Source organism: Taudactylus pleione, unplaced genomic scaffold (assembly GCF_031769625.1).
Source record: "Taudactylus pleione unplaced genomic scaffold, aTauple2 ptg000273l, whole genome shotgun sequence".
Lineage (NCBI taxonomy): Eukaryota > Metazoa > Chordata > Amphibia > Anura > Myobatrachidae > Taudactylus > Taudactylus pleione.
In genome coordinates, this window is record NW_028284675.1 from 388,167 (window position 1) to 404,637 (window position 16,471).

Genomic DNA, 16,471 nt, shown 5'->3' on the forward strand with positions numbered 1-16,471 from the left:
ATCTTTTACTAGTTCTGCTATTATGTTTAATGGTCTTCATTTCCTTTTCTTTGTAATTGTCAAGGCTGTGGAGTCAGTATGACAAACCTTTGACTCTATTTTACTACTGTCCGACGCCTTTATTAATTGCAAAGGTTTATTAATTAGTAATAACAAATTTACTGTAGTAAAATAGTAGCACAGGGCATATTCATCCCCACCGCATAAATTAGGCTACTTTGATTGAACATAAAATATTTTTATTTTATTAAATTTCTGAATGAAAACTGTTAAAGTAAATATTCAATAAACTATGCATGTAATACATTTAAAAAAAAAAAAGAGTTTAACAGAAACATAGGATATATCTTTAAAACTAACTTTTTATAATTATATTACCAAATGCTTTCCTATAAATATTTTCATTTTGTTTTCAACAGAACAACCACTGCTGTGCTGTTTTTTCTTTCTTGGTTTGGTTTCACTTTCAGTTTCAACAACACTATTAGTTTTCTCCTCCTGCTGTTTTCTGCAAGATAATCGTCAGGCTTATGTGCACAGATATGTATATTTTAAGTTTATATTTTTAGTTGGAGTAGGATTTGGTACATTTTTACCAACTTTGACTCCACCCAAAATTGCCTCTAACTCCACAGCCCTGGTAATTTTGCTTCTTCACTAATGCATACTTTGAAAGCCTATAAACATAGCAATAAGTGTTGTGTTTAATTATCAAGTAAAATCAGTCGCAAAGTACATATTACTTTTGAAAACCTTTTTTATTTGTGATTGTTGCACAATTTTAAATGTGGAAGATAAACATAAACAACTATGGGCCTGAATCAGCGGTGGACACAGAGTCAGTGCAGCACGCAGTTGCCTGACGTAAGTTTGCACATGCATCTGAGTCACACAGCGCATGCGTCCTGATTGTTACTGCTCAGAGACGCAGTACAGAAATGGACGCTGAGTTAGTGAATATTAGTGGGCATTCCTGGAAGGTAATAGTCGACACTGGCTGTGTCGAAAAACGCACAGCCGCTCACACAGGACGCCGTACTCAGATGGAGAAACTGCACCTGCCATAGGCTGGTGCAAGTTTCGATGGTGCGTGTAAAGACACTCAGACGCAGAAGGACCGTACATCTCAGAATCAGGCCCTATATGACAATTGGACAAAAAGTACTTCCAAATTGCTCAGTCCACAGGATCTACAGCTATACAGAGCTAAACATATTAGCCCAAATGTCAGTAGTTTCATGTGATTTAGAAAAGTAACACAACAAGATATACAGTACATCCTCTTATTTGCCTTTCAGTAGTATTAGCACTTGTCTTCATGCATTGTTATGGAGTTCTGTACCTTAGTGGTACCTAAATATCATACTAGTCATTTTATTCTCTGTTAGTAACGTGTCCTCCATTTCCTTTGCTGGCAGTTCCTCCATAGAGTCAGTGGCAACAAAGAGATGAGAAGGATAATTTATAGCAAGTTATTTTAAGTTTGGAACACAGCAAACCAAACATATCCTTATGTGATATATTAAACAATTAATTGTGAATAAAACAAATTCAGATATAGATCTAATACAAAAAATAAAGTATATTTACGTAAAATGTTATTAAAAAAACAAAATCAAAATTTCAAGCATGGAATAAAGGGCCCAATTCAGACCCGCTCGCTAAGCTGCGATCGCTATGGGCGATTGTCGCCCGTCTGCGCATGCGTCACAGTGCGCGAGCCAGTCTGTGCGATTGGGAAGTGATCGCTCGTAGCCCGCAGAGGGAGCACTACTTTGAGTGACAGTGCCGTTTGTGGGTGGTAACGGGATGATCCTTGAAAACGGGGAGTGGATGTGTGAACGCAGGCGTGTCTGAGAGTCAAAACGCCGTTCTTTGGGCATGCATAATTAACATGGAAGCGTCATAGTACACGTCACCTGGTTGTATTTCAGCCTGCAGTGCTTGCGGCTGGGTAGGGTCTACCTCAAGGGCTGCGAGCAGCTCCGATGGCTCTCGATGTTACTGATTAATCATACACTTCCTGGAGATGACGTGTGCCAAGAATGAAAAGTGCGCGTCATTACACTGGCATGCGATCATTCTGCCGTCGTGCTCTAAGACATAGAGGGCGGCCTTAAGCCTGGCTGTGCGATCGCGGAATTTGCATATCTGCCTTCTGACTGCTGCGAGAGAGCGCAGCATAGCGAGCGGGTCTGAATGAGCTCCAAAGTGCAAACCATCAGTAGTTCTATGCTGAGCAAGTCAGCTTCCCTTGTGTGAATGCTTATCAACAAACTGAGAATGCAGTTACTGATTTTTTTCATTTTATGGCTATCGGTTATTTATGCAATGTGATGTGTGATATAGACATTGCAAACGGCTATGTACTTCTGAAAGCCTCAGTCTTCATATAGTCCTGAATTTATCGCTATCTGAGAATAATAGTTAACCCAGCATAACCTCATGAAAAAAGGCACAATTCATGGCCTATATGTCGAAAACATAAGCAATTCATTTTCTGCAGAAGCATTTAAGATTTTCAGATTTAAAATACAAAGCGCTTGTTTGTAACATCCGGAAATGCCAGGAGACAATGTCTACCTTGAGAAGAGCACAGCTTGTGGACTATGACTTAGGGGTAGGTTTACGAAAGGTCGATTTAAATCGATCAACATCGATGTTTTATTTCTGGGGCTAAAGCACACATTTACTAATACTATAAAAACTAATTCAAAAGTTGTCTGTTAGTAAATGTGTGATTTAGCCCCAGAAACACATCGATTTTGATCGATTTTAAATCGATTAAAATCGACCTTTAATAAATATACCCCTTATAATAGGTTTTGGGCCCTAGCTGACACAATTGCTATATAACCAATTGAGAATCGATTAAAGATAACGACATGCTAACAGAGGGTCCCTACTAAATAAAGAAAAAGTTGTGCATCACTGGTATTAATAAAGCTCTGACAGGTTGTGTATATCTAAATATATTTCACAGTACTGAAGAAAAATTTTAGGATATATCTTTTGCACATGAAAATCTGTAATGGAAAGACTTTAAAAGCACCCAACCTGAATTACAAAGTCTCTATGTAAATATGTCAGGACACTGGACCTCATTGTCCCTACCCTAACATTTCCTTGTCCCTAACTTAACTGAACTACATGGAGAATCTGATTTTGCTTCTTGGTTTATCCAGAAGAAAGGTCAATTATCTTCGTTTTGTTCCCCCAAAACCTAAAACAAAAAAAAAAACAACAACATTGTTTTGGTAAATTGTTTATTATACAGACAATAGAGAAGAGTTATGCTGGCCACACACATAGCGATATTTTACTCGATCTGGCTGATTCTAACATATTGGAATGAAAGATCGTGTTAAATATGGCCAAATCCTGAGTAAATCGTGAGTCCCCACTCACGATGCGATGCTCGTCTCCGCTGGTCGCACATCGCATCGCCAGATCTGCCAATCTAGGACACGATGCATTGTGAAAGTCAGGATGCAGGAGAGATCATTTGAAGATTGGACACCAAATTGTGTGCAAATCGTGTGCAGAGCTGCCGGGGAGAGTTTCAAGGGAAATCGTACACATCGGCTGATCGTGTGCAAGTCGCCATGTGTGTGGCCAGCTTGAATCTGGTTATATGAGAATCCTCATATACAAGCACGCCTCCAATGGAACTAGTTCTAAGAATTAAAAAAGACACAACAAAGAAGCTGACTGAAGTCTAGTATACCCTGCTCCTTCACCAAAGTGTGAATGGAAACATTGTTCTCATAAGCTGGGTACACACTGGAGCAATGGGCATTTGTTCCGACATCGGAACGAATGCACTAGAACGGGGATTGTCCTTACACACGGGAACAAGACAGTGTGTGTAACCAGTGACGGCATATGCGACAACACAATATAGCGGGCAGTCCGTACACACTGCACGATCTGGTGTACAACCGCCCGATATATCATTCCCCCGCTGCATCCAGAACCATGGTGTCGGCCACCACATCTTCAGATTGGCCTGCACTGCATGCCGTTCTGTAGAGACGACAAACAAAACACGGGAGCGCTCAATAGTGCGTACACACTGGACAATTTGTCGTTCCTATTTGCCTCATAACAACAAATCGTTCGATATATCGTCTAGTGCAGGCCCGGCCAACCTGTGGCTCTCCAGCTGTTGTGAAACTGCAAGTCCCAGCATACCCTCCCACCGATCAGCTGGTAAAGCATGCTGGGACTTGTAGTTTCACAACAGCGGGAGAGCAACAGGTTAGCCAGGTCTGGTTTAGTGTCTACCCAACTTAAGATGAGGTCACTTGAAGTTTCTCCTAGTAAGATCCCAAGGCGTCCCATCTCGCAACTGCAGTACATATGAAACAACCATGTATTCCTTCTTAGTGTTGTCATGTCAACATATGCAGTGATCTGCCTCAGATATACACTTTTAGATGGTAAACCTAAAGTTGGAAACCTGCAGATAAAATCTTAGAGAGCTATTTTCTGTGCTCTTCAAATAGATGGTATCATGCTCTCATGTGAGATATATATTTATTTTACTATGTGCAGTGGCGTCACAAGGGGGTGCAGGCTGCACCCGGGTGTCACTAAAGTGCAGACTCCTCCTCAGTGCCAGGAGCTGCACTGTAGCATTACATGGAGCAGTCTGCTCCTGACACAGTGAGGGAGCCGGTACTGCACACAGACCACGCCCCCTACCCGAGAGGCCACACTCCCTTTATACCGGAGTGCGACTTCGCCGCATGCACTACAAGCTAATTGGCACCAGGTGCTGGGGGATGCCACTGAATATACCATTACTTTAATTCCAATCCTCATGCAATACAATGTTATTATCATTCCCATTGATGCCTTTGTTATATACTTAGGACTATTTATATGATCACTGTAATAGGCCTGGGTGTACAATAATTTTGAGTACAGGTTTGGGCAGATTTGCATGAAAATATTTTCTTTTAAATGCTTTTATGCTGCTGTTGTGTGTGTGCAATTTATTGTGATAGTCAGTCAGTTTTTTTCATTTGTTCCATTAGTCGTTTAGTGTCATGTTCACAAATATCATGATAAACTGCTGATATTTCAATGAGTGCAATATGGAGTGCTCTGCAATGAGTTATATGCAATATATATTTCTGTTTTAATATAATGACCTTAACAAAACTAGCCAAACTAATATTGCGGCTGCGATTTCTATACATTGGCAACTTAAGCTGGCCACACACTAGACCAACTAACATCCAACCAGCCAACTAGTTGATTGGTTGGAATGAAAATCTGGTAAGGAATGAAAGCAAATAACAATCAGCAATTTGCTCCCAAATGCCGGAAAATGGACAAAAACTGTTGTTTGAACAAATTGTTTAGGTCAAACATTTAACAAACTTTTGTGAATGACCATTTTCATCTGTTTTCTGGCATTTAGGAGCAAATTGCTGATTGTCAGTTACTCCCATACGTTACCAGATTTTCTTTCCAACCAATCAACTAGTTGGCTGGTTGGACAGATAATCTTTAGATGTGTGGCCAGCTTTAGCAGAAGAGACTATGGACCTGATTTTGAGGTGGGAGTAAACCAAATAATAGCAAGGAACTCCTACACTCCAACATGACCCCTTCCACCATGTACAAAATGCTCTCTTCCTGGACTTCCCACCTAATTTATGATTACAGTCACCTGTATTCAGGGCCGGACTGGCCATCTGGCAATTCTGGCAAATGCCAGATGGCCCGGTCCAGTGCCGGGTCACCAGTGCACCAGCATGCAGCCAAGCCACAGCACTTCAGGGACACCCACGCCACTGCCGCTGTTATTCAAATCTGATGCAGGCCATGAGCCAATCAGAGCTTGCGGACCGGCAGCCGATCAGCAACGACTGCCGGTCCACGAGCACTGATTGGCCAGATTTGAATGACAGCGGATCTGCTTGACGCTACCCGACCCCAGTGCAGTGCATGTGGCTCTCGGCGGAACAGGTGCTGGCATTGCTGTATCTCAGAGATGAGCCCAGGGTGAAGCGGAGGAAGAGGCTGAGGCAGCAGCAGTACGTCCGGGGAGGTGAAGGTGACGGCGGCACTGCGGGGTCAGCGCGATGCAGTGAGCGGAGGAAGCAATGCAGGAGCCGGGAGCAGAGGAGATCTTCTGTCCAGCACCCCCAGCAGCTGCACTCCCACCCCGCGAGGGGCCGAGGTAAGCTGCCTCCCCTCCGAGCAGGGCCACTGACCTGGGTACCTGCAGGGAAGTGAGACTCTGTGTCTGCACAGGAATGTCTTGGAGGGGTTCTCCTGGGTGCTGGGTCTAGGGGGAGGGCCCTCCTGGGTACTCTGTCTAGGGGAGGGTGCCCTCGTAGGTACTGGGTCTAGTGGGGTAGGGGTGATGCTGGGATGACACAACCCACTCCTGTTATGCTGTGACATATGCCATGCAGTACCCAGTGACCCTGTGTTAGATGGGCCCTTAATGTATGCATAATGGTGTACATGGGTGTAGTCCAGTGCATGTCATGGCTTCCTCGAATATTATAGTACAGACATTCTATGAAACCTTTAACCCGATTACCTTAACACTAACCCCTAACTCTAATACCCTAGCAATATCCAAACAACCTTAACTCCCGACTATAACAAACCCCTAACCTTAATACCCTAACTTCCTAGCACTAATCCCTAACTCTGATACCCTAACATTAATACCCAAACAACCATTAACCACTAACAACCTACCTTAAACCCCTGATGCTAACCTAACCCATCCCTAACCCAAAGGGCCATATGGTTCTTATCTGCCGTCAAATTCTGTTTCTATGACACTGGCAGGGTGAGTGCATCTACAGTACCTACAGCATTTGTTTATTGAATGCCTGTACTAACCATCCGCAGAGTAAGTGTGCGTTACCATGTAAGAGCACGCATGAGGATTAGTACATTGGACTTTTGTCTATCTTCATATTGCACTATATAATTGCATTCACACCAAGGAGGATCAGATCTCTCTGGACATTATAAGCACATTTAAAGTCGCATACTGCATTAATTTACAGGCTTTATATCCACGGGATACAGTTAATATACCAACGGATGAGAAGCCATCCATTGGAATCTCGTCGTCTAAATCCCGACATGGAACTAAAGACAGGTGTCTAAATCTAGATGCCTATCTTTAGCCCATTGACGGAATCCCACAGGACAGCTTCCAGAGGGTTATGGTTAGGCCAAGGGAAGGAGGGGTTAGGGTTAGGTACCACTGGTGGAGGTCCCGGCTAGGCACCCCCTGGGAGGGTTAGGTTTAGGGTGCGGGGAGGGGGGGTTAGGTTTAGGCCCCCCCGGGGAGACTTAGGGTTAGGCACCACCCTGGTAGTTTTAGGGTTAGGCACCCCCAAGGGAGTGTTGGGGGGGGGGGATGAAGGGTAGGGTTAGATGACTTACCTGCGCCATCGAGATTCTGCCCCTGCCGGGCTTCCACTGTCGGTATTTCACCCGGAGGTTATTAAACCGCCAGGATTTCATACCCGAACCATATCCACAGCCTGAACCTATATTGTTTAAGCTGTTTTTTTCAGATATTCTTAGCTGTACATCAATTTGTACCAATTAGGTACTTTGTGACTCAGAAAGGATCATGGGACCTTTTTTTATACGTATTCATGTATTTATGCTGTCTAATTTTGTAAGCGAAATCTTTATTTTCGTTATGAATGGAATATAATGGTGGTTAGGCTTTTTTTTTATCACTAATTTATTATTTGCCATATGAAATGTAAATTGTCAACTATACTGAGATGGAGAATCTTGCAATTTACACTACATGTATTCTGAGCTAAATATATTTAATACTATAATCTGGTGAAATACATATTTACTGTTTTTAAACAATATTGTTGTGACTGAGATTTTTTAGGGATCCATACTCCCAATGTTGTCCCAAACCACCCCCCTTCCAACAACCTTTTTTCTACCAAGAGATAGAAGTGCTGTGAACTCTCACCTTAATATTTACCCACAATCTAGTAGCGGTACCTAGGCAATTTGAAGCTGCAACCTATTTTTTTAATAATCATTGGAACTTGCGCACATAGACAACACAAAACTCTCCATGGCTGCCTGCTGTGCGCTGGTGACCTGCAACAAATTCACCTGCTGAATGGTACACAGGGGAAAGACAGAGGCTGCTGGACAGACACGGGGGAGGGGGGGGTGTGAGAGGTTGCTGGAGGGACATACTGTAGGGGGACATGAGTTGATGGTGTGGTCACATAATGTTTAAGGGGCGTTACTATATGGCATAATGTTATAAGGGGCATTACTGTGTGTGGCATAATTTTATAAGTGGCATTACTGTGTGTGGCATAATGTGTAACTGCTTTACTTTGTGGCATAATGTGGTTTAAGGAGTACTACTGTGTGGCATAACATGAATGGGCTCTGTGTGGCTTAGCGTGAATGAGCTCTGTGTGGTGTAACGTAACTAAGGGACACTACTGTGCAGTGTATTGTGACAAAGGGGCACTACTGTGTGGCATCATTTAATTTGGAGGTACTATTGTGTGGTCATGCCCCGTCCCAGCTAGGCCACATCTGTTTTTTTAAGTGTGCGCGAATACATCAGTTGTGTATGGCAGTTCCAATGCTCTTTATGTACACAGAGCACCAAATAGTGTAACTACGGCTCTGCTTTGGTGTGCACAGATGTGTCGTTCAGCACCCCTGCCCTAAAAAATTCCTAGTGATCACTATCTAATCCTCTACGACTGCTAAGCTAGGGCATGGTCAATTGGCAAAATGCCTTCCCTTTCCATGTGTGTGACCTAAACCAATATAGTGCCAGCTTTACCTAACAGAACCAACCAAATACCAAATGTTTGACTATGACACATGTTTGAATTCCCTGCAGGATGAGCCCTGTACTGTGTATTTTAAAGCAGAGAATGATGCACACTTGTATGTTGTTCTAATATTAATTATATTTGTAAGAACATAGACTAAAAGTGGGAGGAGTCAGGAATAGTAAGGGGATTAGTCTATGCCAGGTGCTGACGCAAGGTGGGCCTTTTTTGCTATAAATGCCAGGACCTCTTTTTAGTCCCAGTCTGGCCCTGCCTGTATTGAACTAGGTAATTGAGACGGGTGTTTCAACACAGGTGACAGCAATTATAAATTAGGTGGGAAGTCCAGGAGCAGAGCATTTTGTACCTGGTAGAATGGGTCATGTTGGAGGGTCTGATAACTGTGCACCTTGGTACAACCATGCTGCACTGCAGGTGGGGCAGATTTAAACAGTGCAGAGATTTAGATGTGAGGTTGGACACACCCCTCCCACATCTAAAATAACGCTGCCCAGCATGTATGGGCTACATGTAATAGTAGTCAGTATTTACCCTACATGACATAAATAAATGTATTTGCACCCGTTGTACTGCAACATGGTTTATTCAGGTGCACAGTTACTTGCTCTTGTTTTGCTTTGCTCCCAACTCAGAATCACACACTCTCCAACATGACCCGTTCCATTAGGTACAAAAGGTTCTGCTCCTGGACTTGCTTCTTAATTGATGATTGCAGACACCTGTGTGAAACACCTGTCTCATCCATTAACTAGTTCAACACAGGTGGCTGCAATCAGTAACTAGGTGGGAAGTCCAGGAGCAGAGTATTTTGTGCCTGATAGAAGGGGTCATGTTGGAGGGTAGGGAATCAAACCCTATATTCCACAAGTATTGATGCTATAAATGGTTCTGTGAGATGAGCTGTTGTTTTCCAAGCACACTGACTGTTAGAACAGCTCAGCCAGTTGCAGATTTTGGTTGGTGGCCAGCTGAAAGATGCAGTGACCTGTAATGACATGTAGTGTGTAGCAGCTTCTCCGGAAATGCTAATGCAGCTGAAACACTCAATCAGTGACCATTATCTTCACCCCAGAGAAGCAGCTCTGGACTGTACAAACGACAAGCACATGTACACAAAATAGCCGTCTCACAAAGAAATACATAATACAAATAAATAGCAGGTAAAGTGGAGATAGGTTCAATATATAGAATAAGCTCTTCAGTCAGTGTGCCTGAATAATATTACATGTACCATCCCTTCAGTATTATACGAAATTAGAGACTAAAAATGTTAGGCTCTAATACATTTGGAGCCTTTACCAACACTGAATGCAGCAGTATGTCAATGAGAAAATGGGACTTTTTCTGCATTATTGGATTGAGCTTACTGCTTAAACACATGAAAGTGGTAAATATGTATATAGAAATTAGCATTTAATGCTTAGTTTTTCTAAATAGGCATGTTATGAACAAGATGGGCAATTTAAAAACAACTAAAAATGTAAATGGTGCTCAGAATATTTACTACATTTATGTAACTGTTAATATTGAACTTTCTGCATTGTGATACCTGCTAGGAGCAAGGTGTTTACACTTTACTCCTCCACTGTCTTATTAAATAAACCTGTATATGTTCTTGTTTAATATAAGCAATCATCTTACCTGAAGCTGTTCTCATACCAGAGCTTTGTGGGGCTCTTGGTGGCTGAGGGTTTCCATAATGGGGTTGTGAATATGCAGGTCCTCCCCATGTGTTGTGAAACGGGGAATAGTGACGCTGTGACCTGAACACGAGAAATAATGAACGCTTCACAAAACAAACCAATATAATAATCCCACAAAAGCAGTGTTAGCCTATAGGTCAGTGAGGGTTTTTTTTTCCCCTGTCTTTCTTCAATAATGGCCAAAACGTGATGTAATATAGGGTTATCTAATGATAAATGTCTGACACACATATTAACCACTAACTACTATTGCAGGAGACTGCCAAGTTGCAGGGTATAGGGGGGTGGGGGGCATTCTCCTAAACTGTTCAGTAAATCAGTGACAGCTGCTTGCCCACCAATCAATATCACATAGGTGAAAACCTATGAGCTTCGGGAAAGCTACCTGTGCAGTGCTATTATCAGCTAATGACAATAAGGCTGGGTCTAGTTGTTAGACATTGATGTGTATATGAATGAGCACTACACTATAGTAGGATGGCCCCACTTTGATAAAAGCTACTATTCCAATACCAAGATAAAATAGCTGACCCAACTACCGCACTTCTATCTGATAAACATATTTTAATAAACTACTTACCTCTGATTGCCAAACAGGTATCCTAGTACACCACCGGTTCCTAAACCGGTCCAAAATCCAGGTCCCTGGTTTGCTTGGCTGCCAAAAGCAGAGCTACTATCATAGCCGTGAGAGCCTGATGTAGAGCCTGGAAATCAACATAAAAAATACAATTCTAGAGACATATATGCAACATTATTACATGTAATTTATTACACAGCTGACTAACATGATAATATGGATTGTTTATACGGAATACATACGGGATGCCTGCGTTAGGGATCCCGACGGTCAGAATCCTGTCGCTGGCATCCCGGCTGGGTTAGGACACTGACACTTGTCGGTAAGTATCCTAACCCTCCCCTCTCCCTACCCTAACCTCCCACCCTAGTGCCTAAACCTAATCTCCCCCTCCCCACACCCTAAACCTAACCCTTCCCCCGCTTAGTGCCCAACCGTAACCCCCCCCTAGTGCCTATCCCTAACCCATAACCCTAACCCTCCCCCTAGTGCCTAACCCCGGTACTTACCTTCGGTCGGGATGCCGGTGCCGGTATTTTGACTAGTGTCGGGATTCCGGCCTCAGCATTCTGAACGCCGGAATCCCAGCGGTCAGGATATTGACCGCATCCTCTTTATACATAAAAGAAGAAAATCCTTTATTTTCTTCCTGTGCAGAAGTGCACTATATGGATTGGTGGATTCATATACCACGCTGGGGCCAGTGCCGTCACCCTTTTTACCTGTATCAAATCTCACCAGGGTACTGTCCTAAAGACACATGAGAACTTTAATGTAGAGTGCAGGTAATACCCCTGCAGTTGTGTTACAGTAAAGTATGTTAGGTTAACACCGAACAATAGGCCTGATTTGGACACAATACCGATGTAAGTCGAGTTTAGTGTTGTGACTTTGACGCATGCATTACAATTGTGTTCAGTTGAGATTTCAGACGCACGCACGGAGAAGCACTTTGAAAATGTATTGGGCGTTCCTGGGCACTTACTGGGCTATTGAGAGGGGTTGAAATGGCCTGTCTAATGGGTGCCTTAGGGAGTGTGGCGGGCAGGTTTGCATAGACAGACGCTTAGTCGCTCACTGGTACGTTTAAATACAAAAGTCTATAATCCTATTATTTCAATTACCAGTCCATCAAAAGGTTCTAGTTAACAAGGTGGGTGAAAATATTTATACCAAATATTGTGACAGGCTAAACAGCTGAAATTAATGACCTTGCTGCATAACTCACAATCAAATATGGAGCCCTTGGTATACAATATATACATATACCTAGTACAACAATAAAGTCTGTATAGGGAAAATTAAGCAAAGAAATAACGACAATGGAAAACATCAGAAAAATCACAAGGAAAAATATGAAAACAATCCTGTATAAAGCACGAATTGGACAGTTGTAATAAAAATATGTTGATAATCCAAAATAGTACCTAGATGTATTTCATAAATAAAAAAAGATAAAATGTTAGAAAAAATGCCCTCTAACAAAGGTAAGGTACAAATCAAGGTCTTCAATATATCTTTAAGTCTCAGTGTAGATATGTTCTTTCCTTTCTATTGTGAAATATCGTAACAGGGGATGTAGTTAGTATGCCGGCGGACTGGATGCTGGCTATTGAAATCCCAGCGTCGCAAGCCCGACCTGGGCCTAAAGATAGGCGTCGAAATCCCAACGCCAGTCTAGTTCCCGAGGCTGGAATCCCGACAGCTGCCATCCTAATCGTAGGTACACCGGGGTGTCTTAGCTGTTAGCCCCGGGGGGGAGGGAGGGGGTGGGGGAGGATAGGGTTAGGCACTAAGGGGGACGGTTGGATTTAGGCACCAAGAGGGGAGGGATAGGTTTAGGGTGCAAGAAGGGAGGGTTAGGGGGAAAAGGGGGGAGGGTTAGGATACTTACCTGACCAATGTTGGGATACCAAGCATCGGGATGCCGCTGTCTGCAGGCATCCCGACTGCCGGTATTTCATACCCAATACTATGACAGGGAGAACATGTGACAGAAATACCAGCATAGTGCCTCAGTTAGGTCTCTGAACTATTGGTTCCCATTCCCTTAATCATTTTCATTGTCAAAAATATAGACATTAAAGATATGTACTCACCTGTAAAGTCTGACTTGAAACCTGGCGGTGGTGGTGCATTAGCATGACTGTAACTTTGGTGACCACTTCCATTACTATCAGGGTGAGATTGCTGTTGATGAATTGAAGGTCCACTTAGGAATAACTTGTACAACCCATAACCCAGCCCCAAGATGACCAGGAAGACAATCACCCCACTGCCATCACTATTCCAATCCTTTGAGTTCCTTTGGAAATACCCTGAGCCAAATCCACCAGAGCTGTACCCATTTTGAGATCGCTTTTGTCCTTCCGTTGTAAGTTCCAGTGTGTATTCCAAACCACAGGAGCCACGTAGAATATAGGGGTCCTCAGGGTAGTCAAAGCCCTCACAACTCACTTCAATTTGGCCAAATTGGTAAGAGTTCTCCATGTCCACTTTGCATTCCCACTGGGATTCAAACAAATCTAATGATTAGCATATTGAAAATATATGTACTGCAAATGATTTCAATTTATTTTCAGATGATTTGTACTATTCTAGATATTTAAAATGGATTTGTCAAGTAGATGCAACAAACTAAACATCAAATGACAACAAACAGAAGCATAAAATATTAGTAGCTATATCCCAAATCTCCAATGTCTCCCTGCCCCTTAATATAATGCTGTGCGAGGTCTCTCAAATATTAATAATTAGAAACACTCTGACCCTATTGTGCAGTAGACGGGACAATTATCTTTACATGAAAATACAAGTTACAAATATCAAAGTCGCAAAATTACCTGAACGTCAATTCCATCCCATCCTCTGTTGTGACACTGCACCACTTGCTGTGTCATAACACTACAGCCAGCACTTCCACCTACACATTTCAGCTGTGGAACAGGGGATGAGCGTCGTGCATTGGTGTATCTGCCTGCATAGAGTGTGATCGCCTGGATTTCCCTCAGCAAGACACGTTCTGCAAGAAATCAGTTATAAAGACCTTTTTGCTATTTTTTTTTTCTAATTAATTAACTGCATCACAAGAATAACGTATGTGTTCTACTCACTTCAACAAGACAGTTCTGTATGATCTCAGGTGTTGCTGCATGGTAGATTATAATATTATCAATATGCCTACATTAGTTTTATCAAATGGTCCAATGTGCAAAAAAACTCAAAGTATAATGTCACAGAAGTGTTTGGGGCCTGTAAATCTTGGTGAAACTACCGTAATTGCAGGGGATGCGGTTGTTGTACGTCCAAAGGTTTGGGGTACTCAGCAATGCCAGTCTACCCTCCTGAAGCCCTGACTCTGTTTACAGACTGGGGCGGTACACAATATAGCTGCCCTTACTGCAAAATATAGTTGAGGGTCCAACAAATACTGTCCACTGTCCCAAGTATGTGAAGTGCCTGCCCATGTGCTTAAAACCAAGGCCTAAATGAGCGGTTTAACAAGGGCAACATGAAAGAGACTTAACATATTTTAATGCACTTTTGTTCACAGAATGTACAGGCTGTATATAAATGACTTTATAAAGAGGGTCCACACAGGAAGATAGATATATATATATATATAAAATAAATAAAAGCCTTGGCCTGCTCTGATGAGTTGCAGCTTTTTAATTAATGATGGCTCAGCTTCGCCAAACAAAAATACTCACTAGGAGGTGGGCTGGATGCAGGAGATCCAGCCATCTTCCGGGGATGAGGGGGGTTCTGGGAGACAATCCGTAAAATCGGGAGTCTCCCGGACCATCAGTGAGAGTATAGATGGGTACACACCACAAAATCGTTGGGCCATTCTTTCGATGGCGACCGGCTCTTTTGATATAGAAAGAGTGTGTACACACCTTCAATCATGTTTTGTTGAATGAAAAGTATTTCACTCAAAGGGACCCAATTTATGTGCAATTTCACATTTATCCAATTCGACCGGGCCAGATCAGACATAGGGGTCTATTTACTAAGCAGTGATAAGAGACAGAGGCCCTGATTCAAAGCCGGACGTTCTGACAGAGCGCTCGCTCTGAATCAGAGCGTCTTTTTTTTTTTTAATGGAGCGGCCTCACGACCGCTCGCATTGCTGTGGCTTTCCACCCTCAGCTAATGCGAGCGGCCAGGATGATGGTCGCGATGGTTAAAGACCATCGGGCTTGCGACAAGACCCTTGTGGTAGGGTCTCGTGGCCGCAAGCCCCAGAGAGCTTTCGGCTCAAACAGAGCCGAAAGCTCTTCCACTGACATCACTTGTGATGTCAGTGGGGCCGCCCACAGACGGTAGGCGTTCTCCTGGGAACGCCTCCGTCTGGGTAGCCACCCCCCCGGCCCGCCCACTCAACATCGACAGCACGCCCCCTTTGGTGCGAGACCCGGAGCTTCGGATTGCCCGTCGCTATCTGGGTCTCGCGCATGCGCACGACAGAGCCGGCTCCGTCGTGCGCATGCGTTCTGGGCCACCATCGACCCGGTTGCGAGCGCTTAGCACTTGCGACCGGGTCTGAATCAGGCCCAGAGTGAAAAGTGATAAGGTGCCAGCCAATCAGCTCCCAACTGTCATTGTTCAAACACAGCCTGTGAGATGGCAGTTGGGAGCTGATTGGCTGGCACCTTATCACTTACCACTGTGCATACGCACCTTCACCCAACACAACCTGCGAAGCCCCGCCCCCACTCTTTACCGACCCAACACAACCTGCAAAGCCACGCCCCCACTCCGAGATTGGTCTGCTGTCCAGCCAGTATTAATACAGGAATGACCACCGGTGATTGCAACCATCGATAATTCACAACGCTTGGTTTCATACCATCGATGCCATCTACCAATTATACTATATGGATGGTGACCATCGATTGGTAATTCCTACGCGCATATCAGCACTATGGTCGGGAGCGAAATCGAACGAAACACCACATTCACATTGAAAGAGTGATCGCAAAGGTGTGTACCCATCTTATAAATGCCCTAGAAGAGTATACACTCTGCCAATGTTACCATGTTGGTTCCAGCCCTGGGCTCCCGGCAGCTGCAGACCAGCAAGAAGAGGCAGGAGCAGTGCTGCTACCACTGGTGTCATCGTCCCCTCTGATGCCTCTTCTATGTGTTTTGTCCCTGGCTGCTGGATCCGCGGACGGACGGTCACTAGCAGACAGTAACGCCGCTGTATTACTCTGAGTTTCGTCACCCGGAGCAGCAGCTGTGTCACCTGTCGCTGTTCTCCTCCTCCCAGCACCTATTGTCAGCTGCCCATTGGTTCTGCGGTGGAGGGGCGGGCATCCGGATGACGTGTCACA

At 43.7% G+C, this 16,471-nt stretch overlaps 1 protein-coding gene across 1 annotated transcript; it reads right to left on the bottom strand.

Moving 5' to 3' along the window:
* Positions 1 to 739: 739 nt before the first annotated feature.
* SARAF (store-operated calcium entry associated regulatory factor) lies at positions 740 to 16,402 on the bottom strand. The gene is made up of 6 exons (XM_088481436.1): positions 16,173 to 16,402; positions 13,976 to 14,154; positions 13,232 to 13,640; positions 11,133 to 11,259; positions 10,491 to 10,612; positions 740 to 3,223 (listed from the first exon to the last, which is right to left on the bottom strand). The coding sequence occupies exons 1-6, from the start codon at positions 16,252 to 16,254 to the stop codon at positions 3,198 to 3,200; spliced, it is 945 nt and encodes a 314-aa protein (XP_088337562.1). The 5' UTR covers positions 16,255 to 16,402; the 3' UTR covers positions 740 to 3,197.
* Between the last annotated feature and the right edge of the window lie 69 nt (positions 16,403 to 16,471).

Excerpts from the sequence above, each read along its gene's own strand:
- SARAF (XM_088481436.1), bottom strand. The coding sequence starts at position 16,254 with ATGACACCAGTGGTAGCAGCACTGCTCCTGCCTCTTCTTGCTGGTCTG. Across the intron at positions 14,155-16,172 it reads CCAGGGCTGGAACCAACATG|AACGTGTCTTGCTGAGGGAA; the intron begins GTAACATTGGCA and ends GATTTCTTGCAG. Across the intron at positions 3,224-10,490 it reads TGGTATGAGAACAGCTTCAG|GTTTTGGGGGAACAAAACGA; the intron begins GTAAGATGATTG and ends TTTTTGTTTTAG.